This window comes from Coturnix japonica, chromosome 8, assembly GCF_054131305.1.
Source record: "Coturnix japonica strain WE chromosome 8, WE-NBRP24, whole genome shotgun sequence".
Lineage (NCBI taxonomy): Eukaryota > Metazoa > Chordata > Aves > Galliformes > Phasianidae > Coturnix > Coturnix japonica.
In genome coordinates, this window is record NC_140670.1 from 6,075,064 (window position 1) to 6,101,856 (window position 26,793).

The following is a 26,793-nucleotide window of genomic DNA, read 5'->3' on the forward strand; positions in this document are numbered from 1 at the left end:
ATTTCTGTTGTATAACTTCCTTTGAGGCAAATGGATTACAGTGTATCCCTTATACACTTGATAGAATCATAGAATGGCCTGGGTTGGAAAGGACTGCAGTGACCACCCAGTTTCAACCCCCTGCCATGTGCAGGGTCACCAACCAGCAGAGCAGGCTGCTCAGAGCCACATCCAGCCTGGCCTTGAATGCCTGCAGGGATGGGGCATCCACAGCCTCCTTGGGCAACCTGTTCCAGTGCATCACTCCCCTCTAGGTGGAAAAACTTCCTCCTAAGATCCAACCTAAACCTCCCTGCTTGTGACCGGCCTCAGCCTGACACAGAACCATTAATCGCAACCTTCTGGCTGTGTCCAGCCAGCCAATTTCTTACCTGTCAAACTATCTATCCTTCAAGTACACACCTCTCCAATTTAGAGAGAAGGATGTGGTGAGGGACTGTGTCAAAGGCTTTGCAGAATTCAAGGTAGGTGACATCCATCCCCCTTCCCCCATCCACCGAAGCCATTACTCCAGCACAGAAGGCCACCAGCTTGGTCAGGCAAGATCTGCCTTTGGTGAAGACAGTTCAGTACAGTCTTTGGCTTTCATCTCTAATTACTTCACAATGAATAGGTTAGTGTTGTGTTTTTGGTGAGTATATGGTAAATAAAGGAATTGGAGACAGCTGGGAAGTTACATCTTCAGATGTGAAGCTTGAAACAAGCTACAAAATTGGAGAGCAGCCTTATGAAGAGGATATTATCCCTAGTTTATGGTTATCAATGCGATACATGAAACAAACAGTCTTTTGTCCTAAGTCACCCAAAGGATGGGAAAACACAGAAACAGAATTTTGAGCTTCTGATTCCAGCTTCTGTATGTGGTTGCATGAATGTCCTTTCTCCTCTTCATGAGGGTTTGTTATAAGAAAGTGCTTAGTAGCTTTGAGAGGAAGCCAGTTTGCAGACAGCTTCTCTGTCAGTATTAACCCTCAGCTTTAAAAAAAAACCCTGAACTTAGGAAATTAATATACAGTTGCACGGAGTTAGCAGTTAATACTGAACTGGAAAATTACTGGAAGTACATTTGGTAATTACTGGCTGTCGATGTGTTTTATCAGTTCTTTCTGTTCAGTAATGTCTTAAGGGATTATGTAAATGTTTATGCTTAGGACTATCTTTAGGCATCTGACAAAAATGTGATAAAAAGGGATTGTACTAATCTGAAGGGTGAATCTGTGTCTGGTACCCTTTAAATTACTGGAGTTATTAAAGGAAGTACTTCTACATTAGATGTACGATCACTTTCTTTATAAACCCTTAGGCTCATTGCTTTGTGGAAGGGGTGTGGGTTTTCTGTTCTACTTTTCCAGTTAAAGAAAACATATGGTGACTACAAGCGTGCCTGTATATGTCCTATATTGTATTCGGTAAACACCCTGTTTGTGAGTTTGCCTAAGAGCACTTGTTCTATCCAACAATACTATCTCAGATTCTTGTCTGTTGCTGCTTGTGGGAGGTTATAGTTAACATCAGAAGATCTCATTTGGCTTTTTTTTTTTTCCTGTGAATTTATGTGCTTCATGCCTGAGTACTTATTCTAGTAGCCAGAATGAAGGTGGATCTTAAAAATGTTGTCCTACGTAAGGTCTTCTTGGCAAGTGTTGGTTACAGCTTTCCTGAATGAGTCCAAAGTATTTTTGCTGTTGAATCAGAAACAGTTCTGCTGTTTGTGTAGGTCGAATATTTAAAGAGTAAGGAAAAAATTTGTCCTGCAGAGGAATTAATCCTGCTCTGTTTTTCCCAGCCACTGATCCCATTCTTTACCCTCAGGTGAATCTTAATCTTGGGAGCCAAGTCCACTGCCAAAAACTGTTTGTAGTTTGTGTGCCAATCAAATGCTGTGAGACCGGATTTGTGGTTGACCATCACAAGATCCTGATATCTCCATGCACGTTGAGGTGATATCAGTGTTTGGAAAATGTACTAGCATTTTCCTATGCTGACGTGTCTCTTGATCCATTTGCTTTGCTCTGTGAGCCAGGTACATAGAATTCCTGTGTCATGTCTCCAGCAGGGTTCTGCCGCTGACAGGGCTGCTCTAACTAAGCTGTTACTTTTCTACAAAGAAATATTTTTTTTTTTTGTATTTTCTATTAGACTATTTAGGCTGGATCTGCCCTTGAGAAAATGTACTGAGTTTATTAGGCTTACACAGATCATCTGCTCGTTTCTCTGTCCTTGTAAGTGATGTCAGAGTTCACAGTTGTCAAGATTTAGGAGTTTTGTTTGCATGTATGAAAATGGGCATTTAGACTGTGAGTTTGATAAGACATGAGGAAGGCATCGTAATCCTTTTTTGTTCCATATAAAATGTGATGCATGGGATTGTGGCCCTTGTCTGATATTGGTAGGTGTGGCCAGTACTCATAGTTCATTTCTTTGTTTCAAGATTACTTTTATATAAAAGTGATCAATAACACAGAGCTCTTCACGTTCCTTTTACATTAACAACTGCAAGGCAACAAGCACAAGTGTATGGTGACTGAGCCTATAACCTGCAAACATAGGAACTAAGATCCTTGACAGTGTGGAAGCTGGACAGGCTAGCAGCTTGCCATTGCCTTTTTAGGTGCTGCTTCAGACTTCTCTTGCAACAGGCTTTTATTACACCAATTCTTGGCACCTTCTTTATAGGACCACTGCAGTTTTGCAGAATTACTCAGAAGATCAGGCCAAATATTTCTGCTTGTGACTCGAGTCTGAATTTGAGCTTGAGCCCATTGTGGTAAAGAGCCTGTTAACTCACAGCACTGCTTGCTATTCCCTTTGCCAGCAAGCTGCTCTGTGAACAGCTGCTGTAGCATGAAAGGCCAAAGGGAAGTGCCTTAGTTTTGCCCTAGTCCTTTCACACCTCCACGTCACTGGAATATGCCCGAGTGCATGGTAAACGGCAAGCAGTCTCGCTAGTGAAGAACAGCCTGTACAGTTGACTTTAACTGAAACATGAATCATCTCAGTCCTGAATTATTTTAATCCAATCAGTCATCTCTGTTAAGGGGTGTAAAGAGACAGCAAAGCGGAAAGAATGGCTGCCAAATAGAGGATACAGGACACAAATAAAGCTGCTAAGATGAGATGAAATAAGAACTAATAATGATTTATTTCAAATGCCACTGGGGTTATCATGTCTATGGCTTTAGTGGGAGATTTAGGTGTAATGAGTTTTGTGGGCTTTTCCACAAATGATTATGGTAGTGTCAGTTGAAGTGAATGCAAAATGAAGTTGTTAGTTGCACAGGGAGTACACACAAGAGTTTTCAAGTGCTCCTAAACAAATTCTCCCTAATTAATATATGCTTTTCAAGCCTCTTGTAAGTAGACAAGCACTAACAGCTGCAGTTCTTTTTATAGACACGAACTAATCTCTAGTACATGTTAGAGCTGAAGGATAGAGGGAACAACATGCTGTGGATTCATAGGGCTTTTCTAACCATCATTGTATTCTTTTAATACACTTTAAAAGACGAAGGGAATGCAGAAGAGCAGAGTATAGTCTTCAAGAATATGAATCCTGAACTAAATTGTAACAGGAGTTAAAAAGTCTAGCTCTCAATGGTACGTTGTACACAAATGTGTCTTATTAACACAAAAGCATGTGTAAGCTTTGACCTATTTTCTTAACAGGTTCAGCCTTTTGCAGTCTGTATGAAATAGGCAACATTCACTAGCTTTTCTTCCCTACTGTCACCTGGCTTTCTTGGCTAAATTATGTGCATCTTTTCTTATTTTTAAGTTGAAACATTAAGAAAATAATTCCTCAGGGTAGAGAAATATCTTTGAATGGGCTTCCTGTTTCAAGATAGGTTTTCCCCATTCTTTCTCCTTATTGTCAGTTGTACGTATTGTCAGTTTAACATTGATTTCTGCATGGAAACAATATTCAGTTATGGTAGATGAAGGGAGAAAATGTGCTACTTTTTTTTCCCATGCCTGTGATTTTACTTTTGTAGAAGCACCCTAGAGTTTATATTTCCTTGTGGTTGTTTATTACCTGTCTGAATTAACCATTTGTTTGTGATCTGACATTCAGCTACCTCAAAAGCTATCCCCTCTGTTTTTTAATTCAATTCAGAGTAAGTCTCAAATATTATTAATGTTCCATGTCTTCTGGAATTGACTGGATGCTCCGTCCTTGGAGGTGTTCAAGGCCAGGTTGGATGGGACCCTGGGCAACCTGATCTAGTAAATGTGGAAGCTTGGGAGGTTGGAACTTCATGATCCTTGAGGTCCCTTCCAACCTGGGTCATTCTGTGATTGTGTGACTGAACTTTTTTATTCCTGCTAACGAATAAGCTGGTTACATTTGTGTAGCCTTATGGCTTTGTCTGATACGATGTAATGAAGAACTGATTTACTTAGGACAGGGTGACTTGGGTGGTTTCTTGTATTCCTTGAACCAAAGTGAGAACTATTGAGGCACGTGTTGCTAAGAACTGCTTTGATAGCTCTTTGTGCCCTATGCTTTTAGACTTAGAAGGGATATATCCGCACTGTGGACTGACTGTACCTTATCATATATAGTGTAGACTTCTACAGATTGTGAGTTATTTCTATCTGTTTATTTTTGTGCTTCAGAAGGAGCAATGAGGAAAAGCAGGTTCCTTTTTCATCCTCTAGAATCTCAGAAATTAAAGAAACAACAATAACAAATGTCTGAGAATTCAAATTAGTTCTCAAGTGCATTACCTTTCAATTGTGTTGTACAAGAAAATGAGGAAACTTCCTTATTAATGAGAGGAAGGAGCACTCAGTGTTTTCATTTGCTTGAGGGACTTCAATAATGAAAGCATCTCCAGAAAGTAATTTAAGTGTTTCTCCAAATAGCTTTGAAATTACTCCACAGTAATTGGACAAAGGCTGGATCTTGTACTTCCCTTTTCTCTTGAATTAATCAAAGGAGGCGGCTTGTAGGTGAGATCCATGTGGCAATGTAATGTGCCTGAGAAGGGTAAAATCCAAGTGAGAGAAATCATTTATTTATTATTGTTTTTTGAGCCACAAAAAGAAGGAATAAAATTGCAGTGTGACTCAGATCAAGTGAACCATTGGAGTCAGTTCTGCCCATCTTGTATTGTATTTCTGTAGAGGTGTTTCAGAGCAAGGTAAGAAATGTTTCTGGTTTCAGCTGGTTCATGGTTTTTCCAGTGGTATTGTGGAAGGGTGATATTCTGGGTTGTGCTACTCAGCTGTTGGAGCTCTTGTTCTGCTTGTGGCTTTTGTTTCTTGGGTACAGGAAAGCAGCACTGTATCCAGAAGGCAGCTCTACTCCTTGTGCACTGCTGTATGTTATTATAATGCTGGGTATCTGAGATGCGGATGTTCTATGGCAGGACTCTCCTTTTCTTTGTCCGATACCATTCAGGCTCTCACCTCTCTAAAGAATGCAGGGTTTTAAAAGAAATGTGTAACACAAACATCTGCAAAGGAGATCAGGCTGCATCATCTATGAAAATGACAATATATTTAGATCAGTGCTTTACCTAGGTGAGACCTACTACTACCTCAAAGCCTAATGAGATGAAGTAGGTCTGAATACTTTGAGTGTTTTGAGTATTGTGGGGGGTGGAAGTTGAAACAAGTTAGTGTATTTGCTTTAGTGTACTACTTAATCTAGTTTACTTTGAAGGACCAGGCTAATGACAGCACATTCAACTGTGGGAGGGAAAAAAAGTACTGATAATGCACTCAAACAGTATAGTGTAATACAGTACTGTGAAGCATCCTTCTGTTAAGAAAAATCTAGACAGATGACAAAGCAGCAGTTTTGGTTTAAGATGAGGCAGTGTTAAACAGTTTAAAATAGAGTTTTTGAAGGGGTGAGAGTGGGGCAAACTAGAGAATGGAGTGAAACAGGAAAAGTTTAATCTGTGTTGCAGTAGCAGTGCTATCCATCCCTAGCACAGGACCAAAAAAAGAGAGCTTTAGGATAAGGCTAATGATAGCTTGTAGGAATCACTACTGTCAATAAAGATTGCTTTTGTTACATTTTATTATTGCTGCAATGATGAAAACTGTTGGTTTGGTTTTTTTTCCACCTCTCAGCTCTTTTGTTTCACTGTTTAGAATTAGGGCAAGTTGATTCATTTGAGGAATGTTTTAAAGAACAAATGGAACACAAATATCAGCATGCCACAGCTTTGTTAAATGGAAGTAGACAGAAGTACTATGCTCACAATTTACTGAACAAGTGATGTGACATGTTTGAGAAACTTACCTGGATTTCCTCCATGCTGCATTTTTCAGATGCTTTGCACTACCCAAAACAGAGAACAATAAATAGTCAGCAGTGTTGCTTTTCAGTGAAGTACTTGCTATGTGTTTATGACTGTCTCAAAAGGACAGCAAGGAATGGCTATTTCCACTTGCTGTATACACCCATTTTGATAGCTTTATTTGAACAATGTTTCCACTCTGCACAAAGGAAGTCACAAGCAGATGACCTATTGAATTCAACTTAAGTTCTCTTAAGAAGCAGAGCTTAAGGAGAACCCTGTAGTAGATACATTCTCCATCAATTTCTGCTTGGTTTCAGCAGTGTTCTACCCATTGAGATCACATTCTGTGTTCTAGTGGGCATCTCATGACTATTACATCTTGGCAAATAACTTAGTTTGTGCTCAGGGACTGGGAATGCTATTAGGTTTTGTTCTCTCATTTAAACCCATGCCAAATATTAAACTAATTCTTACAGTAGATGCAGCAGAATGTTCTGTGACATTCATTTCCACCATGGGTATTTCATCTGTGTCTACAAGTGTCTGAAAAGTGAACACAGGTGAGGAAGGCATAAATTATAGGTATGTCACCATGTCCCATGTACATGAAATACAAAGGTTGGTATGAAAGAGAGGGGACAGAGGAAGAATGCAGTAATATTCTAAAAGTAATTTTTTACTACAGTACATAAAGTAATTTGATGAAGGTAGACTTATTTTCTATTACTCACCATATAAGCTTGTTTGTTAACAAACAGTGAGACAACAGAAAGATGAGTCAAGTGATTTGGGTAGTATGGGGAAATGTATTACAGATGATACACTTAAAAACAAACACAGGACAATGTATTGTGCACGTGTTCAATGTAACAGCTCTTTCTCTTGTCAGAAATACAACCAAGTCAGCTGAATAAATGATTCAGAGCTGTAAATAAAAAGCTGATGACCTTTTACAGCCTCAAGGACATTACTTACAGGTTATTAACTTAAAGGTTATTCCTATCTTCTAGGCAAGATTCTTCATGATTAATTACAGTAAAATGTGTGATTTTGTTGACCTACCTGTTGTCCAAGAATTCAGTTACTACACATCCTATTACCTTCCCAAAAATCCCAGAATTGTGGCTCTTCACTTTAGGTCTGCCTCCTATGTCACTAGTTGAGGTTGTATCTTTGCCCATTTCATAGGAAACCTGGCTGCTAGCAGGTCTGGAGATCATACTGGTGATATCAGTTTCTGTATCAGTACAGCCCTAAAATGAACACAGCAGAAGCAATAGCGTGATCTTGGCTTTCTGACTGAGTAGTATCATACCTAAACAGAACTTTTAAGAGACAGGCACTGTGTGAAAGTTATGCCTGGAAAGTTATGCCATGTGCAATTCCACACAGTGTTTTGCTTTAAAGAAGTCCAAAAGCTTATCAAATCTAATCAGTTAAATTTGGCTTTTTGTTTTCTTATTTGGTTATTTTGGTGGGCTTTACTTCAAAATTTCTAATGAAATTGTGTTTTTATATATATAGAAACTTTTCTAATGCACCTGGCTAGTTTAGAAATGCTTGTTTTCATGAAGGATTCCTGATTTTTTATTAAGCTTTATTTCTTTAAATGAGAAAACTAACAAAAGAAAATAAAACAGCAGAGTTTTGCAGGAACCAAGTCTTCTTTTCTGCACTACCACATTTATTTCCTCACTCTGTTGGCCTTTTCATAACCTTTTTGATTGGACTGAGAAGTCAAAAGAACATAGAATTAAAGGAAATTGAAATGTCACTAAGAGCAATGTCTAAAGTCTGATTATGAAAAAAATCAGTGAGAAGATCATTGTCTTTACATATATTGGGAGGCTGTATTTAAAACCATTTGAAAGTTACTAATGTAACTGTAGTAAGAGGGAGTGCAGAACTACAAGTATTTGCCTATATCCAGATGCTCTGCAATATCCTGGGCTTTACCTGGAATGGTAGCAGAAAGGTGTTGAGGTCTTTTGTGATTCAGTAACGCGTTCATTGATTTACTTAAGTCTGATGGGTAATGTTTCCAAATATGACCAACTTTACTTTCAGTAAGCACTGTTTCCTTAAAGTTTTGGTTTCACTAAAGAATTTTTCAGTGACCAACAGATATTGGTTGTATTGATGGGCAGTCAGCTGAATATGAGCCATCAGTGTGCCCAAGTGGCCAAGAAAGCCAATGACATCCTGGTATGTTTCAAGAATATTGTGGTGAGCAGGACTAAGGAAGTCATCCTGCCCTGGTGAGGCCTGACTTCAACTACTGCGTTCAGTTTTGGTCACCTCAGTACAGAAAGGATGTAGAGGTGCTGGAGCAGATATGAAGAAGGGCAACAAGGCTTGTGAGGGGCTTGGAGTGTATGTCCCACAAGAAGAGGCTGAGGGAGCTGGGGCAGTTAAGTCTGGGGAAAAAAAGATGGATCAAGTTTTGACAGGGTGAGTTTTGGTTGAGTATCAGGAAAAGCTTTTGTTCAGGAGGGGTTGTTAAGCATTGGAATAGGCTCCCCGAGAAGGTGGTTGAGTCACCATCCCTGTATGTGTTTTAAAACTGAGTGTGATGCTTAGGGGTATGATTTAGTGGTGGGCTGTTAGAGTTAGGATACTATGGTTAGGCTGTGGTTGGACTTTGATGATCTTTAAGGTCTTTTCCAACCAGGCAATTCTATGATTTTGATTCTATGCTTGCTTTTCTGTGTCCAGGCTCAAAGTCTGATCAGTCAAGATACATCCTATAAGAGTTATCAGGCTTTCAAGCATGCTCTGACTCAAAGCTTCCCTTGCTATTTAACATGCCTGTTGTCCGGTGTCTTCTCTTCTTCTTTCAGTGTAAAAAATGGATGAGAATACAACATGCTACATTTTGCTTTTACATGTTGGCCTTCTTTTATTTTTGCTTTGTTCCTGTCATGACAATTTTATGACCATGACAGTCCCTTTATCTTCTCTAGAGTTCTTAGAATAAACAGCATGACATGTTTTGTTTAAAGCAGTTATCACTTTGGAGGGCTCTCTATGAGAATCAATTGCTTTGCTGTTAAAAAATACGTGCATTTGAAGTGTCTTTCTTACCGATTCACTGTCAGAGGTGGAAGATAGTCGCCTTTTTCCTTTCTGCAGCCCATTTGTCTCAGAAGACTGGCTGGTTACAGTGGTTCGCCTGGAGGAGGGATAACTGTCGAAGGACCGTGATTCTTTAGGAGAAACTCTCAACAGGGATCCAAGACAGGGAACGTATGTTGCGATGGCTGTTCTAATGGACAGGAGGTAGGACAAATCAGAATTTTAATGTTAGCATAAAAATTTAGTCATCATATGCTGTGCATTTATTCAGAGAAATAGCCTAATGCTGCAAGGTCTGGAATATTACTGGTACAATAAAGAGTTTTCCAGATATCCAGTGTCTAGTAAACAATCACCCTACAATATCTCTTATTAACAGTGAACCCTAGAATTCAGATGTATTACTTGGCAGGAATGAGAGTGTTAAAGTATAACTCTTTGAACTAAAGGGACCTATTAAAATATTTCATCTGCTTTCAGCTTAATCAGGGTAAAAATAAGATCCTGTCCCTTTCAACTGAACCTTGCAGAAGCACTGCATAATAAATTGTTTTAATCTTCCCCTAAGCAGCTATTCTGTCTTTCTTTAGCACATCTGCCTGCTATCTGTAGAGCAGTACAAAATGCAGCTTTATTACAGAATTCTTTTACTCATATGCAGCATAATGAAAGTTTTGCACAGCTTTTTTCTCCCTCTCGGTCTTCCCACTTAAGAGTCTGTGCCCACACTTCTGTCAAATTGAGGGTCTTTGTAAAGAATGGAACAGTGTATGTGTGGCTTTACTGCCATCCGTCAGATCCCACAGCCTGCATCTGAACTTGGTATGATAATGAGCATAGATGTTACAGCTCAGAAGAAATACTATCTGAAGTAAGGAAGCATGAAGAAGGGGGAGGAAGATGCATGAAATAGGGAAGGAGTAACTTGACTTACAGGGTTGCATTCCTCACTGGCATGGTTAATTTAACAAACTGCTATTTGTAGTGCTGACAGATGTATGGATCTCTCATGAAGATAGTTAAATTTACATTGATTTCCTCTGAGCTAGGAAGGTCTCTATCTTCTATCATGTGATCTGTAAGTACAGATCAGCTCTCCAGAAACATCTCTAGCTCCCATCTGCACAGTAAACTGTTCTAAGTACAAATTCCCCTGGCATTTATGCAGGCATTGAGAAATTTGCTTGGAGAGGAGAGGGGTGAATGAGTTTGGTCACTAGTCCTTTAAGTTACTGTCTGATATTCACTGCTATGTTAAATTTATTTTACAAGAGTTGACTTACCTATATTTAGGGTGAGTGATGGCATAAATAATGGGGTTATGGATGGCAGAAGCTTTGGCAATCACGGCTGGTATTGAATTCATGAAAGGTGTTAGAACATGCGAATACCTAGAGTAATGCAAATAAATAATCTATTTACTGTATGTACATCACATGCTTAGTACTGAGCTCTCAATAGTCTATGCAGTTATAAACTGACAACACAATGTATTATTACTGCTCCGTGGAGTGTTAAAAGATGTTCTCTACTCAAGCAATGAGAGAGGAAAGTTCTACATCCTTTGCCTGCAAAGATGTGCACCAGCCTAATTGTGTTTCTGGGAAAGGCGATTTTCATGATGCTTTTCTTGCAGTACTGCTCTGATTCAGTGGTAACCCCTGTGTTATTTACCCTAGAGACCAAGTCTGCCCACAGAAAATGAATGCATGTTCATCAGGGTATGTTTCAAACTCAACAGATGTACTTGCTAAATTACCTGTCACTAAAGATGTCACTAAATAAGTGTGCAGAGTGAGGCATTATAGGGAAAGATATCAATTCTGCTTTTCTAACTTTTTGTCTGGTCTGAAACCAGGAATGAATTTTCTCATGACTTACATTTCACTTGTGTTACTGTTGCCATGCATTTGTGCAGGTTTTGTGCCTTCAAAGGATACAGAAATTAAGACTGTCTACCTGCTATGTTCCTTTATCCAGTTCATCTGAAGATGCTTTGGAATAGCCCATAGACTCTTGTCAAAAGAAGGGCAATAGAGCTGCACTGACCAGAATAATGCTTTTTGTAGGCAGATTCTCTGTGGATCTGCTTAGGAGTTAAGAACTCTTCCTAGATTGTTAGAAAGAGTTTTAAGTTAAGGTGACTCATTAGTCAGTCTTTCTTTGCTAAGTTAACTTCCTTTCCTTTCAGCAGCTCCTTTTATGAGACGTCAGTTTAACCTCCATCTTTAACTGTTTTAATTAGCTTTGTGTTCCTGCTTCTATTCCTAATATACTCAGGGATTTTCTTAAGAAAAAGCTGAATGAAGCTGTACTGCTTACTTGCTGTCTTTGTGAGCAAAACCTGCAAATGTTCACGTGGCAGATGCTGTGCAATTATAAAATTATCCTTCTGTTTTGATCTTTGTCAATGAGAGACACAAGCTACGGGTCAAGTTCAACCAGCACTTGATCATGCTTCAGTAGATGCTGAATCATATGGGACAATCTGACAGTTTTGTGCAGCTAGAATGCTTAGCTTAAAGCATCTTCTATTGTTTTGAGGTTACTTAGAGCAAATAGTGCTGTAAGGCAGCTATGATTTATTCTATTGTCTCACGTTTCTTCTATCCCTACTGGTCTCGTGTAACTGGTGGGAAGTGCCTGGCACCTAAGTCTCCTGTGACAGGAAATGAGGCTCTGGTGTTGGATGTAGTCTAAGGGTTTTAGTTTCTGACTGAGGAGCCTTCACGGGGGAAAAAATGCTCTGGATACTGTAGGAGAATGTTCTCTTAGCAGTTTTTCATTTTAAGCAAAATATTTTTAGAAGTGCTGTTTTTAGGAAGCCATGTTTGCCTCTTCCTTAGGTTTGTTACAGTGATCACTCCTGCTTTCCAAAGTTTACTGTCTTCTACTTGAGGATTTCAGAATCTTTGTAGTTTACAAGATTTTCTAGGGCATGGTCATATCCACTTTAGAAACCCTAAACTGAAGCACAGAAAAATGAAGAAGCTTTTTCAGTGTCATCCTTTAGCATAAGAGAATTGTCTACATACAGCCAAGGCATCCATACTACCAGTTTTTGACTTGCACCAACTTTAGTCTGGTTAATATCAGTCAAGCTGTGTTTAGATTCTATATCAGTAGTACCATACTTCCATTGAAACTACTGTAGGAAACACTGATAATTAGGTAAATGAAGGACATGCTATTATGATTTATATTTACTTTTATGGCTAATGCCAAAAAGTTCCTCACTTGTGCATTGATGAGCTTGATTTTCTTATGTGTGTATGAGATTTCACCAGTTTGATGTGACACAAGCAAATAAATAGTGTTCAATTAAAAGTGGAGAAAAAATTTCCCCTGGGTGATTCTTTTTGATTCCCTTAGCATTTTGGTGCTAAATAAAATTCAGGTAGCTGAAATATGCTATCACAGAGAACATGCATTCAGAAATCATCTGCATTGTTTATGTTGAAAGTAAACTTCCTCCTTCTGTTTTTTTCCTTGATAAGTCAAACTTAAAAAGTCACAGTCAGTGTGTGCCTTGTATGCTAAATGTCACTCCAAAATATGTTAATGTTTTGAATGCATTTCAAGCATTAGCCTTGAGTAGTTTCACCTTTCTTTCCCAGTTGCACGCCTTTACTTGCTGATACATTCACACTTACCCAGCAAAAGCTACCAGGGCAACAACAGAGTATGGTGACCAGGAAATAACATAGAGCAAGATGATGATCAGTGCTATCTTGGCCAGCTTCCACTCATTCTTCATCCTATGGTACTGTTTCTGGAGCTCTTTGTTTCCGTGTTTGCATCCAAATGTCTGTATAGACCTGTGGGAAATAAATTGAGGGTTGAGGGAGGAGCTTGCAACAATTGCTCTTAGCACATAAACTAACCTAAGTCACTTACTTGTAACATGTGTAAATATGTGACCAGTCCCTTGCAATTCAATGTACTTCAGTTGCGCTAATCAAGGTCACAATTTAAAATTGTCCCACACTGGGAGAATTTCTGCCTAAGTCAGGTATTCTATTTAATTGGACAAATATAACTAGGGAAGTCTTTGCTTCCATAGGTCAGATCATTGTATTTTACTGTTGGTCTGCATTTTCTAGCTGAGCTGATATTTAAAAGACATATCTAAAAATAACAGCAGACAATGTCTTGCGTTTACACAATGATAGTTTTTTGTTTCAGAGACCTATGATTACTTCTATCTCTTTCTCACTCATCATAGAACATAGTGTTTGCAGTTGATATCAATTTTTCCCATGGAATAGCTTTTATGCGCTGTTGTTGGGCATCTCTGATGTCAGTTTACTATTTCTTTTCACTGTTGGTTAATTTCTATAGTCCTTTCACTTCCTTCTGATTTTTGAGGTTGCTACTTGTACCATTTTCTCTATCATTAGCAAGTAAAATGAACAGCTCTGGTGTAAATTCAGAGCCCTGAATGGTCCTTCTACACATTATATTTCTTACCATGTTGACAGAACTCTTACTTTGTTTCCTGTCTCCATTATACATATGAGAGAGAAAAACTTTCCAATTTTCTTTTGATAGTCTGTTTTATGAAAAAGAAAACAAAAGTCATTTAATGAAGAAATAAAGACTTAAGACTTTTAGTTACTTACTTATTGGCCTTCTTGATAGCCTCAAATATGAAGACATAGCTATATATGATAGCAAGCAAAGGAATGAAGAAGACAAAGCAGAAAAGCAGCATTGTGTAGGCACGGACTGATGGTGTGAAAGTCATGTAATCCCAGGAACAGGAAGTGAGCAGGCCTTCAGGAACATAGGCACCTAGAGCCAGGAGAAGATATAAACCACAGTGTGATTCTTACCAGTGTTCTAAATGCAGGAGTTGGACATAGATACTCAGAATAACATGGGATGAAATCTGAAATCTGAGTCTTTTTGTTCCAATTCTTGAATTTAACTTTAAGCTCAACATGGTTGAAGTTCATCTTTCCAAATACATCAGTGGGTCATGGATCAGACCTGTACTGTTTGCAGAGAAGTCCAGATTCTCTCAAATTGCTTTCTTCCAAAAGTGTGAAATGAAACTGATTGCTTTAACTGCCACTTGTAAAAGCTTCTATGTATTAATTGATTCTGCAAGGGAAGGAGCTATGTAGTGTGGGTCAAATTAATTCTGTGGTGGAAGAAAGTTGAGTACATGTAGAAATAGAATTCCTTAGAGAAACTGTGTCAAACAAGAGATTCTCAATGGCAATGTATTTCTCATTTTAATTTTCTTTCTTAACAGCGATATTTTTCTGTTGAGCTGTTGAACTCTTAAAAATACTGTACCAGGTGTGTTCAGATGCATCCAATTTTTGCATGAGGGCTAGTACTGTGGATACTACTGAAATCTAATTATAAGGTAATGATTTAACACCCTTCAAGTTAGTATTCTGCATTCTCCCATTAAAAATCCAGTATCTAAGACTGTATTGTAACTTAGTTCTAACCCTGCCTCATTCAACTTAAGGCTACTTCCTTTGGTGTTGGGGCTGGGCTAGTTAAACGTGCCTCATATTAAAGGCAGGCACAACAAACAGTAGCAAGTCAAAAACAAAATCTTCTGAACAAAATCTTTTAAAATTCAACTTTGCATCTTTTTTCCAGCATTCTTTGGGGAAAACAAAACACTGCTAAATTCTCTCCTCAGCTGAGCTGACACATTCTGTTCTGGAATTAGGGAACACAATAATAGGCTGGAGTTTTGAAGGATGAGTTCATTTGAACTTACTGGCTGAAACTGGTGACTCATAGGAAACAAATTAATGTTACTGAGATGGATGCAAATGAAGAATAATAATAGGAACTCTCTTTGTTACAAGTGGCAGTGATCAAGTGTGTGTTCCTTGTAATATCTGAATGGACAGTGCAGCCAATATCCAGTGCCATTTGCCCATCTAGAATACAGCCACATTGTACTTTTTGTGATTGGTATCTTCAGTTTCTATACATATTTTATCAATTTGCCTCTGACTGGTTTTTGAGGCCTAATATGCACACCATTAATTCACCCATCTCTTAGAAATCTAACAGACCAGTTTTTAGTCCAGTGTTATAAGGGGGAAAAAAACTTGTATTCCATTTCACTTACTCCATCCAAAGAAAGGTGGGAGGCTCCAAGCCAAAGAGTACAGCCAGACGCCTACCAGGATTATAAGGGCCTTCTTCTTAGACATCACTCGAACAGAAGCCAGAGGTTTTGTGATGACAAAGTATCTGTCCAAGGCAATCACCATCAAAGTGATCATAGATGTAATGCCAAAAAGAGCTCCGCAGAAGGCATACAGCTCACAGCCTTTCAATGAAGATGACAGAAGTAGCAGTGAAATTAATCTACTCATGCTAATTAATTTATGGGAGGTTCAAGCCTGTGTTTCCTGTAAACTAATGTCTTCTGGGATTCATAAACCAATGGAACTTCAGTTTTTCAGCAGTTGTAATGCTATTTCAGAGCTACCTTTTATCTTGCTAATTTTCAGTCATTGATTTATGATGTTCCTAGTAGAATTTTTTCAACAGTCCCATGATATCTTGCTTAACTCCCTGTTTTATTGAAGGTCCCATAGAAACATCTTTTTTTGTTCAGCAATGCCTTCTAGCTACTTTGATATTATGATATCATTTGCATCTCAAGGTCAGAATCACTGTGGTAAATATTCGGACTATGAGTATATTCATAAGTAATTTTAACAATTCAAACATTGTCATGACTAGATACTGGGGATCAGGGTTTCTTTTTCTTAGCATGTATGCAAGTAAACACTTTGAAGTAGAAAGAAATACCATGCTTTTGGTTATCAGAGGTCAAAATAGCAATGTTGCTTCTCCGATATCCCTCTCTGTCCATGCCTATTCAAGAAGCAAAGACAAGTCACCTTCTTACTGTAATTATAAAAAGAATAAAAGCAACTTCCTCCTACATGTTTGTTTTTGTTGTTTTTTTGTTTTTTTGTTTTTTTTTTTTAATACGTTACTAATTGTGGACTCCTTAGGAGTAAGTTTCCACCTTAGTTTTAAACACCTCTTAGGCCAAAGGTGAAAATCCCACCTTTGAAGCCTGCAGCAAATGCACTGTTGACTTTAGTCGTGTACATTTCACCTGCAGTTTGAGAATCTATTGAGGGAATACTCCTTCTGCTTGCTGGGACAGAGGTTTTGCTGTAGGATCCTTCCTTGGATAATGACTATTTACATTGCAAAATGATTTGGACAGAAATCAGGGTTCATTTTTTCTTAAGTACTGCTGCAACTTTTTAGAACATTCTAATTACTCTTGTAGTTGGAACTACCAGATGTCTTCTGCAAATCATATGTTAACACTAACTCCCACAAGAACATTTTGCTTACTGTACAGGCATTTTCATTTAATATTTCTGTTGAGAAAACTTACTGTTGCCAAGCTTTCTGGTGCAAGCCTCTGAGCTGATTATCTAGAGCTGCTGTTAAGTTGATTTGCTAGTTGGTGGTTGTTTGTCACAGGGCTTTACCAGTAGTTACCTTACGAGATGACTTAGAATGTATACTGGCAAGGAGACTGGTCCTGCATCTTAGCTTGCCAATGTCTCTTTTGTATCCTGTGCATGTAATTTTTCTCTTTGTGACAGGAATGTGTTTGTTGCACAGGGACAAAAATGTTCAGGGAAACTCTGGTTTCAATACTGAAGCAATGTTGAAAATTGAAAGCATACCTGAGGATTGGGAAATGGGAAGTTAACTGCCACTACAGTAAGGCAATACTTAGTGATTATTGGAAAGTAGATATACAAACCTTTCTCACCAAAAATCCAACGTTTATGGAGACTGTTGGTGAAAAATACTGGAGACTGCGTAATGGACATAAGGAAGTCACTGACAGCTAGATTGATGATGAATATATTGGCTGGTTTCTGAAGGGTCTTACTCCTACAAAGAGAAGATCAGAAGGAATGTTGCTTTAACACTGTGGCACTCTTAATTATGGTGTTACTCTTTCCTGCCAGCTCTGTCAGCTTCACAAACACTATGGCACTCTACAGAACAAGTTAGGACAGAGTGCTTCTCATTGCCCTCCTGAGAGAACATAAGGCTGTTTTACATCCTTATCCTGCTGTGCATTTTAGAGGACTGTTTTGATAACCAGCTCAGTGGTGGGGATAAATCACATTGTTCCTTAAGTACTCTGACCCAGTGAGCTGCATGTCCATGATTAACAGGAAATTAAAGCTGATGTGCTCTATGGATTTGCTGGATCTGGGTCGTGTTAAGCTGGAGGAGGGATAGCGCGTATCTCCACGCCGGCAATCTTATCAGCAATGACTTACAAATGCAGGGATTAAGCAAACTTTAGGTGTACCACATCAAGCATTTTGTTTCACATCAGTTCTTCTTTGTGACACTCATTTCACTTGCACATATGCTGACTTTGAAGAGAACAGCAGCCAGCCTTCAGTGTACTCTGCCTACACATGTTATTCATAACATCATAATACAGTCCTTTAAAGGGTACACAGAGAAGCTCAATGGAGAGCTCCGTGGTTCATGGCTTAGTGTAATTTTTTTTTTTAGCTCCTTTCTCTACATTTTGGTCTTAGACAAAAATTTAAGGTACCTGAATAAATGATTGGTTCTTTGCAGTGATCCAGAATCAGTGAGCAGATCTACAGCTCCTGTCAATTTGGGAGCAACAAGATATTTTTCATAGATACTTAGGGGCTGCTTTTTTTTGTCCAGTAATCCGCTAAGTTGCCAAATGAATCACCTTCGGATACCTGGCTGTGTTAGACTTCTGTGACTTTTTGAGACTGTTCTGTAGGCATCTGATGCCTGAACTTCTGATATATTACTTATTTTTCTTTCAGTGTCCCTTTTTATCTTCATAACATCTTCAAATAAAGGCAGGCTGTCTCTCTCAGTGGCAATGCAACTGCCATGGCTGGATTTGCTGTATGGGGCCAGTCAAACTGCTAAGCTAGGTCACTTACTTCACCCTTGTCTCATGTGTCTGGTCTGCATGCCAACACCTGATCTGTTCTTTAGACTGTGTCATTCACGCTGAAATGTTGGTATCTGCTCTGAACTCATACACTGATATGTAGCAGAAAATGTGAGATCACCTGTGAAAACTTCCTACTGTTTTAGCTTTTTACTAGTTAAATGCATTAGATTAAAACAAGCTCAAGAGCCTGGTTAGTTCGGTTCACACTCCTGTGATTCAAGCTAACTCAGTCAAATTGTCACATAGTTTTCATTCTTTATGTTTATTAAAGTAATGGGTAAACAAAGCAAAAACATTTCTGTGTGTTTTCTGCTATAGCTGCGTTTCCATTGCTTGGCACACCTGGGTGAACCTTTGCAGTGTTGCTAATGGACCGCAGATAAGGAAAAGAAGTCAGGCAGAAGAGTCATGTTGCCACTTTGTTTCACAAAGCAATGTCTCTTGATACACTTACAGCAATAGTGTGTCCGCACTGTGCGCAGACAGCAGTCGTGATGCGGTTAATCTCAGTAATTAAACAAGAATAAGTACAAAATGAAATACCTGCAGAAAGCATAGATGACCAGGAAATTACCCAGAGTTCCTGTGATCCCCACGATAAGGATGACTGTTCCAATTGTATAGTGGGCATGGTCTGGGACATCCACTGTAGGAAAAGCACCGCGAGCATCTTTCACTGTCATCTTCTTCAGAGCAAACAAGAAGAAATCATGGGTAGATTGTCAGACTTTGGTGAATAAGCTGGTGTGGGCCTCTCTAGTAGAGGGAACTGATCAAGAGTGTGAAATGCTAGCAAGCAAAAAGACTTGGAATAAGCTAATTACTTTCAAATTACATTTATATTTGATCATCTTTGGGAGCCACATATACACCATCAGGAGTGCACAGGTCAGTGTTCTATGCTTTTACTTTGGATTTAGAATTTTAATGAAGAAAAGCAATTTATTCCCTCTCAAAAGAAAAGATATAGAAGAGAACAAGAGATAGGAAGTGACATTTTTATTGCATCTGACATCAAATAATGTGGCACGTAACAAGAATATTTTTTCATTTCATTAAAGTTTCTGTACCCAGTAAGTGTGATTTCTGTTGTCTGCTGACAACGCTGACTTTTCCAATTAAACAGAGGTCGTGGAAAACCTTCTATTGACAAGCGTGCTTTTAATCCTTTAGTAATACGGGTATTTTGTTTTTCTCAGTAACCAGCACATTGCTACCTGCTCTCGAGGCTTAGGTACTAGAGGCCTGGCAGCACTGACCAGCAGTCTGGTGGAAACTGAATTACAGATTGGAAACATTTAAACAGGAAAACTTTCTAGTTTGCATCTTGTTTATGTATTAGTTCTATTTTCAGTCTGGACTGAGTGAAGGTATTTTGCTTTTTGTTATATTTGTGGTAAAGCACTCAATAAAAGTGTGTGGATTTTATCTACTAGTAACTTGTGGCAAAATTTACTAAGTAAGTCTGGAGACTGTAGCATTTCAAACAATAATTCAAAACATTTTTTTTAGTACATTTCAGGAGCTACAGGCACTTTTTAGACCAAACGACCCCATCTTTGTAATGAGGCAAACATGAAGTCTGCAGCCAGGAAACAGGATGACCTAACAAAAAAGGTAGAGGACGTGCAAACTGTCACTGTGCCTTTTCTTGTGAAGTCAGGCACAGAGATCTAAACACACACCTCTATGCAGCTGCCACTGTCCTAAACATGCTTTGGCACCAGCTCCCATCAGTTAATGTAGCCATGACAAACACAAAGCCCCGTCCTCATTCATCTGCACAGTTAAATCCCGTCTCTTTTTCATTGCTGGGTTTTTCTCATCATGGGTGGCACTTGCTCTGGAATGGCATGCCACGGCCACCGCTCGTAATTCAAGTCTGTCAGCTGCAGCCGTGGCATTCCTCAGCTACTGAGCTACAGGAATCATACTGTGTCAAGAAAGCCCAGCAGATACCTTGAATAGTTTATATTTTTCCTGCTGTGAATATCGTCAGTCTGGCTGTGGCCTAGGATCCAGGGCAAGGGATCAAAGTGTGCCCGTACTGAGCATAAATAATGCTGTGAGGCTGGATGTGTTCTCTCCCAGAACAAGTACTGGGAGGTGGTGTTAGAGCTATCGTATTCTGTTATTCCTTCCCAGGAAGAGGAAGGTTGGTGGTAGGAAAAAGGAAAGCAGTGGAGATAGGTACGAAACTCTCACTCAGATTGTGTCAATTGCTGGCATTCACTGCTAGAATGAACTCAGGAGTGCCTTTGACAACACCCCAGTTGTCAAAGGACCTTGGTGTTTCCAGATCATAAAGGCAGACATTACTTATAAATAGATCTCAGAGATTGGCTTGAAATTATAAGAGAGAGTTTGCATTTAAAACCACAGTGCTGGTAGCAAGAGCTGAACCCTAGGAGAGTCTGAAAGTGTACAGACAATTGTCTTTGACTGTGAGCTGGAGATCTGCCTGTGGCAATGCTCAACAAGAGGAATGTGCTCCCCTTGTTTCTTTATCAGCAGGGATGAAATGCTGGACAAATAGTCTCATCTTAGAGACTGAACATGTAGCTCTAGCTGTTATTATAATTGGAGCAAAATGTTATGATTGCATCAAGGCTGATATACTAACTGAAAGACAGTATCATGATGTTTTTTTGTTCAGGTTCATTCAGGAAGCATAAGTTGGCCTCACATCATAAAAATCAGTGGGCATCTTGCCCATGTAGAAATTGCTTTACTTAACACGCCGTCAGTAAAGTAACACAAAATCCCATGCTAATAGCAAGTGGAGTGGGAGAGTCGGAGATAAAGCTATTTTAATTAAATTAGACCAGGTGTTCTTTGGTTTGGATTTATTTATTTTTTATTTCTGTAGCTCTATGGATAGAACATTTTTAAACTGCTGCTCTGCACAGAGTGAATCATGATTATTAATGTAATGGAGATTTCTGATATTTTCCTCTATAGCTATCCATTTAATCAGAGCTAGAGCAAGGTAGCAGAAATGAAGCAATGAAAGGAGCTTGTTTTGGCTACAAAGAGCAGATTTAAAGTGGCTTTAGTTTAAATTAAATTTGTGGGGGACTAAGGACAAGAAAAAATTTCAAGGGTAGATACTGATGGAGAAATAAAAGTAGTGGAAAAGGTTATTTAGGAAACAGTAGAAGACACCAAAATTACTTATTTGGGAATGAAGCAGGCTTAGAGACAATTAAAAAATATCAAATGTGAAATAAATAAATAAATAAATAAATAAATTTGTAATTGAGAATTGGTGGGGCATAATGCTAAATAGACGGAGAAAGAAAGGGATTGGCAAAGAGGAATAATTTCACATTTTAGTGTGGACTTCCTGGAGATGGGCTGTTTTCACCATAGAATCCAATTCTTGCTATTCACTATGAAAAAACTCTATCATTTAATAATAATAATAATTTAACTCTTTTTATTGGAAAGACAGGTCTGATTCAAGGCTTCTTGAAGTTAGAGATAGGTGCTACCTGATCCCAAAGGCATTAGATCAGATCTAAGCACTTCATCACTGAGTTGCACGCAACACCTTCCTTACTAGAAGAGGAAAACACTCACTTGTCTCAGTCACCGCTAGGTCTTACAAGGGAAAAAAGGTAACGCTTAAGGAAATCAGAACAACAGCTTAATCAAGAAATCAGACAATTCTTAAAGCTTTTCTCTGATTAGCATTGTTTAGCCCGTCTTCTGTTTTCACCCCATGGTATCAGTACTTACAGGGCACAAGAGAATTAAAATCTCATTTTTCCTGCTATGGTAATTGTCCTTTGAGAATGCTCTGTCTGAACAACTACTTCAGTTGTACTGGCATTACTAAACACAACTGCCTTGTTTATTCTTCTATTCAGCCTGCTTTCTATGTGCACTTATATATCAGAAATAATAAGTCACAACTTGAAAGAGTGATGGAGCACCTGGAGAGAAGGTGGGGCCAACCAAGGGGAGCTCAGGTTTGCACACTGCAACTCAATGACCGGAATGGGTGAAGCCAGGATCCACCCCTTCCCAGACCTCATTTAAGGTCGCCTAGTGGAGGTGCGGGTGTTTTGATAGAGATCCATATGTGTTTGTGGCCTTCTGAAAGTAAGTGTGTTTTCTTTCTGCATTTCTGGCTGCTGCATTTGGGCTTCTTGTTTGCTGTAGCCTGGGGTTGTGCCATTCTGCTGTTATTGCTGTACTTTTCACTACGTTGTAGCATTTCATCATTGCAACTTAATAACAAAGACTTTTTTTTAAAAGCAGGCAAAACCAGCACTTGGTTGTTTTTCTTCTAAGTGATGTGCAAACACAGCTTGTTCCATGAAATGTGGTTCAAAACAGCATCAAGTGAGCAAAGAAACAGAACTGGGAACTAAGAAGTTGGACTTTCTACTGTGGTTGGTTAATGTGCTACAACTTCCCTGAGTCAACTAATAAATATATGTGTATCTGAGGCTCTGGACCACTGGGTGCCAGTATACCCACAGGCATTCTGTATCGTGGGTGGTTTAGATTGGTATTAATTCTGTAGAAAGCAATTCACTGGGCTGCACCAGCTTCCTGATAGTCATTGTAAATGTTGTATGCTTCTCAAATGAGCTAACAAAATGGTTGCTTGAGAAGCTGTGGAAGACATCAAGGGAGTAACTGAAATGTTACACAGTCTCTTCACAGTATGTAGGGTCAGTTTGAGACCGTGTCTTAATACCAAGGCTGGCTTTTTGTGTCTTCCTTAAGAAAGGGCTTTATAATTTGTTTAGAAATGATGAAAGCTGGCCTTTTGAGAGAGCTGTAAAATAATTAATGTGTGATAGGCAAGCCATTTATTATTTATTTATGTTATAGTTTTGAAGAATCAAACCTTCTGTCTGAGAGTGTTGCCCAAATGTTTCTTGGGCTCCATCAGTCCTGGTGCCACGACTGCAGCCCTGGGAAGTCTGAATGCATAATGAACAGCGATATGAGAATTCCCTTCCCACTCTTAGCAGTTGGTTTGTGTCCTAAAACAGAGTTGTTATCCCTTTGAAAAGATAATCTTAATGGAGGATATTTTTATCCCTCATTTATAGGTGTAATCCTTTTCTAAATCCTACTCTGTTATTTGCCTTAAGAGTCAGTGGCAGCAAGTTATGAAGGTTGTTGCATGTCAGTGTATTTTCTACCATTGTGTTTAAGCGTGTCCTTGTGGAAGCACTAGAAGAAGAGGGGAAACAACTACATTTAATGCAGTCTTTCTTCTTGAAATGTTTTGTGTTATCCCTAAAAAAAAGCTTGTCTATTGCCTATAACAAAATGGCTAATGCAGAACTGGCCGTATTGTCAGCTATCATTCAGTAAATATGAGATTTAGAATCTTGAAATGCTTTTGGGGAGTCTGGGGGAGTGATTGATGTTTGAGTAATCCTTGCTGTTGTGGCCTCCTCTCTGGAGGCTGCAGTGCAATGTGGTGCCTCTTTATACTTACTGCCCCCTACCAAAGCTGATTACAAGGGAAATGAAAACCATTCTGCAAGGCTAACTCGAGGAGCCAGCCAGCTTTAAGGTGAGTGCAGCACACGGCTCCTTCTGCTGAAACAGGGAATAACTGTCAGTCAGTCACAGAGAAAGAACTACGCTCTTCACTATTTACTCCTCTGAGACACCTTGATAACTTTCTACTAAAGCTAGGAGTGATGATAGTAGGAGCCGGGCCACAGATGTACTTATACTAAATATCATATTTGACATAGCCCACTGCTCATATTCTTCCAAAGGCGAGAACGTGAAGTAATATTTAGTTTATAGGGAAACAAGAAATCCTCATAGAAACATTCTGGAATTTGAACATGGTTCAGTCTTTGTTCTACTTGATTAATTGATTTGTTTGTTTGTTTCAAAAATGGGGAACACAAAAGACTTAGATAAGGATGTTTTCTAGCTAATTTTGCCTGGACACCAGATGGATTATATCTAATTCAGCATAAAACTAGATGAGGAAAAAGAAATATGCTGTTCATAGGGATCCATCTAAGCGTTCATGCTGTAGTCACTGGTTTTGCAGAATGACTGCATTAGTGGAACAGAGCCCAGTTCTGAAGCATAAGTTTTATCACTCTCATGTTGACTTTGATACTGTATCAGGTCTCTTTGCTCTTAATTTTACTATGAGCAGAAGTGATGGAGTTGTTTATTTATGCGTTATGGTTTATAGAATTGATGGTAATGTTAAGCCTTTTGCAGTACAGCAAATCATGCAGATAAAATATCACCGGAACAGAAATACCATAATTTCCTAGAGTTTCTAGGTGCAGTTTTTGTTCTGTCTTCAAGTAACTGATAGCTCTTATTTTCTTCATGGTTTCTTGCTCTGATTTCTGATCTTGCTTCTATTGGCACTTCTTCTGTGATGACAGAAGAAAGAGAATTGAAATCAATCCCACCTTAATTATTGTTTCAGCAGGGTGACACCAAATGCTGAGCCTTCTTTCTAGTAGGCAGCAGGGCTTTCCATGGACGGTATTTGTCCTTCTGAGCAATCAGAATGGTAGATTTTGTATCTGGTCTTCCGGATTTAATTTCAACCACTAGCAGCACATATTGCTTTCAGTCCTGAAAGTCTCTTAAACCAATCTTTGTGTCAAATTAAAATACACAAGCTCAAAAATACTTGACTTAGGGGGAGGGAATGGGCAGCTGATTTCCTCTTCCAGCAGAATAAGGACAAAATTCATTTTGAGCTTTTGAGCGTGACTTGCTCTGTCCCCAGATTCCTTTTCAATTTTTATATGCTCTCCAGTCCTAGCTTCCCTTCCCTGCTTTGTTCTGCTATCCTCTTTCATTATGTTATCCATCTAATTCAGTCTGTAAGCGCCTTGGCTCAGGATGCTTCTCTGTTTATTTTCCCGTATTACACAATGCATATCCAGATTTTATTAAAAACAAACACTCTGCATTTTTATTGTGCAAATAGAAAACATATACTGCTGCTTCATTTTAATTTAGGATCAAGCTGAAACACCTGATCCAACATGCTATGTATATCAAAACTAGCTTGTGCAGATTGTGCCAAAATACCCGGTGTGATCATATCACTATTTTAAGTTGAAATTCAGATTTTGAGAACTTCAGAAATTGCTTGGATATTTTTTTCTTTCTAACAGACTTTTGTTCAAACAGCATGCAGTCTAATAGTATACTGAGATATACTGAGAGACACAAATGAGAAGAGTTTTCTGAACTCTTTCTATTTGGGCTCATGGTACAGAATATTTTTAGAAAGCCCCAAGAGGTTCTGCCCTGAGGATTCATTATAGCAGAACTCCACCTTCACGCTTTTAATGGGAGCTCTTTGGTGGAATTTACCTGGAAAAACCTTCTGAAAACTTGGTTAATAGCAAGTAACAACTCTTCAGCATTTACATAATTACTTTGCTGCACTTACAGGCTATTACAAAAACGATGGGGATTTCCATTTTGGATAATACCACAAGCAAGCATTGCGTTTGAACTATTAACCAACTGTATAACTTAACAAGAACATGCTGTTTTGGTAGTTTACATTATATTCAGCACGCTTTTCTATTAAACAATTCTCCCTGTCTCCTGCCCAGGTAAAACTACTGAAGAACACTGCTTCTACAGCCTTTTCCATAGTAAATATAGGAATATATATATTTTAAAGATTTCACTATGCTGTTCAGTATTGCATCACATCATTAAATCAATATGTGGACCTTAAATGTCTTATTTACAGTTCTGTAAGTGCCAGCTTTGCCAGCAGAACTACTTGCTACAACTGTTAGTGAGAGAAAGCACTTACTGTTGGGGCTCTAAGAGGCGGGTCCATCTTGTCAGCAATCGCTCCTGAGTCATTCCATGAGTTGAGGGACTCCACAGATTTGTTGCAGATCAAGTCTTCAGAGAGATGAGATATCCCCCTTTGAACAGGCTGGCGATTTAGACAAATGAAGTCTAACCAATAGCAAAGAAAGCAAAGCTCTCTTCTGATTTTTAAGTCGGCCAATTTACCTTTGTGTGTGTGTAAAGCAGATTGTCAGATTCTCTGTCTGGAGTAGTGCAAGATCTAGTGCAGAGTTTCTCACTGGAGCTTCAGCTTGCTTTATTCCATCTTCAGCTTAGCAAAGGGCAGCAGTGGCAGCTTCCATTTAAATACAGAATCCTGCAGGGTCTGCACATGCCCAGTTTGTTGTTTGTTCCATCCAGTTTCAGGCTTCACTTCAGTGACTGATGTTCACTTAAAAGTACTGTTGTCTTCTTTGCCTTTGACAGCGTTATGTCTGAATTTTAATGCTGCCTCTACAGTATATCCAAAGAGAAATAAGGCTGACTTCACCAGCTCTCTTAAATGTTAGACTTTACTGTTCATTTTTACCATTCTGGTGAATTAGGTTTTCGGTCTCTGCGTTGGAAGAAGATGCATTAGTACAGTTCTGCTGAAACTGTCTGAACTCAAATAGGTTCTGATATTTA

At 38.9% G+C, this 26,793-nt stretch overlaps 1 protein-coding gene across 3 annotated transcripts; it reads right to left on the reverse strand.

Moving 5' to 3' along the window:
- OPN4 (opsin 4) lies at positions 1–26,793 on the reverse strand. 3 transcript variants are annotated; one of them, XM_085553919.1, is made up of 13 exons: positions 26,332–26,787; positions 26,123–26,251; positions 18,865–19,007; positions 17,116–17,249; positions 15,439–15,642; positions 13,955–14,126; positions 12,986–13,150; positions 10,616–10,723; positions 9,342–9,522; positions 7,358–7,510; positions 6,732–6,800; positions 6,257–6,295; positions 3–5,416 (listed from the first exon to the last, which is right to left on the reverse strand). In XM_085553919.1, the coding sequence occupies exons 2-13, from the start codon at positions 26,147–26,149 to the stop codon at positions 5,225–5,227; spliced, it is 1,587 nt and encodes a 528-aa protein (XP_085410045.1). In that variant the 5' UTR covers positions 26,150–26,251; positions 26,332–26,787; the 3' UTR covers positions 3–5,224. The 3 variants fall into 3 exon arrangements, 2 of the variants coding, with proteins under 2 accessions (XP_085410046.1, XP_085410045.1); XM_085553920.1 differs by lacking the exons at positions 18,865–19,007; positions 26,123–26,251; positions 26,332–26,787 and having other exon boundaries at positions 1–5,416; positions 15,439–15,563; positions 17,116–17,250; XR_014948492.1 differs by lacking the exons at positions 3–5,416; positions 6,257–6,295; positions 6,732–6,800 and having other exon boundaries at positions 7,372–7,510; positions 9,342–9,517; positions 26,123–26,793.

Excerpts from the sequence above, each read along its gene's own strand:
- OPN4 (XM_085553919.1), bottom strand. The coding sequence starts at position 26,149 with ATGGACCCGCCTCTTAGAGCCCCAACA. Across the intron at positions 14,127-15,438 it reads CCCACCTTTCTTTGGATGGA|GTGCCTATGTTCCTGAAGGC; the intron begins GTAAGTGAAATG and ends TCCTGGCTCTAG. Across the intron at positions 9,523-10,615 it reads ATCACTCACCCTAAATATAG|AACAGCCATCGCAACATACG; the intron begins GTAAGTCAACTC and ends CCTGTCCATTAG.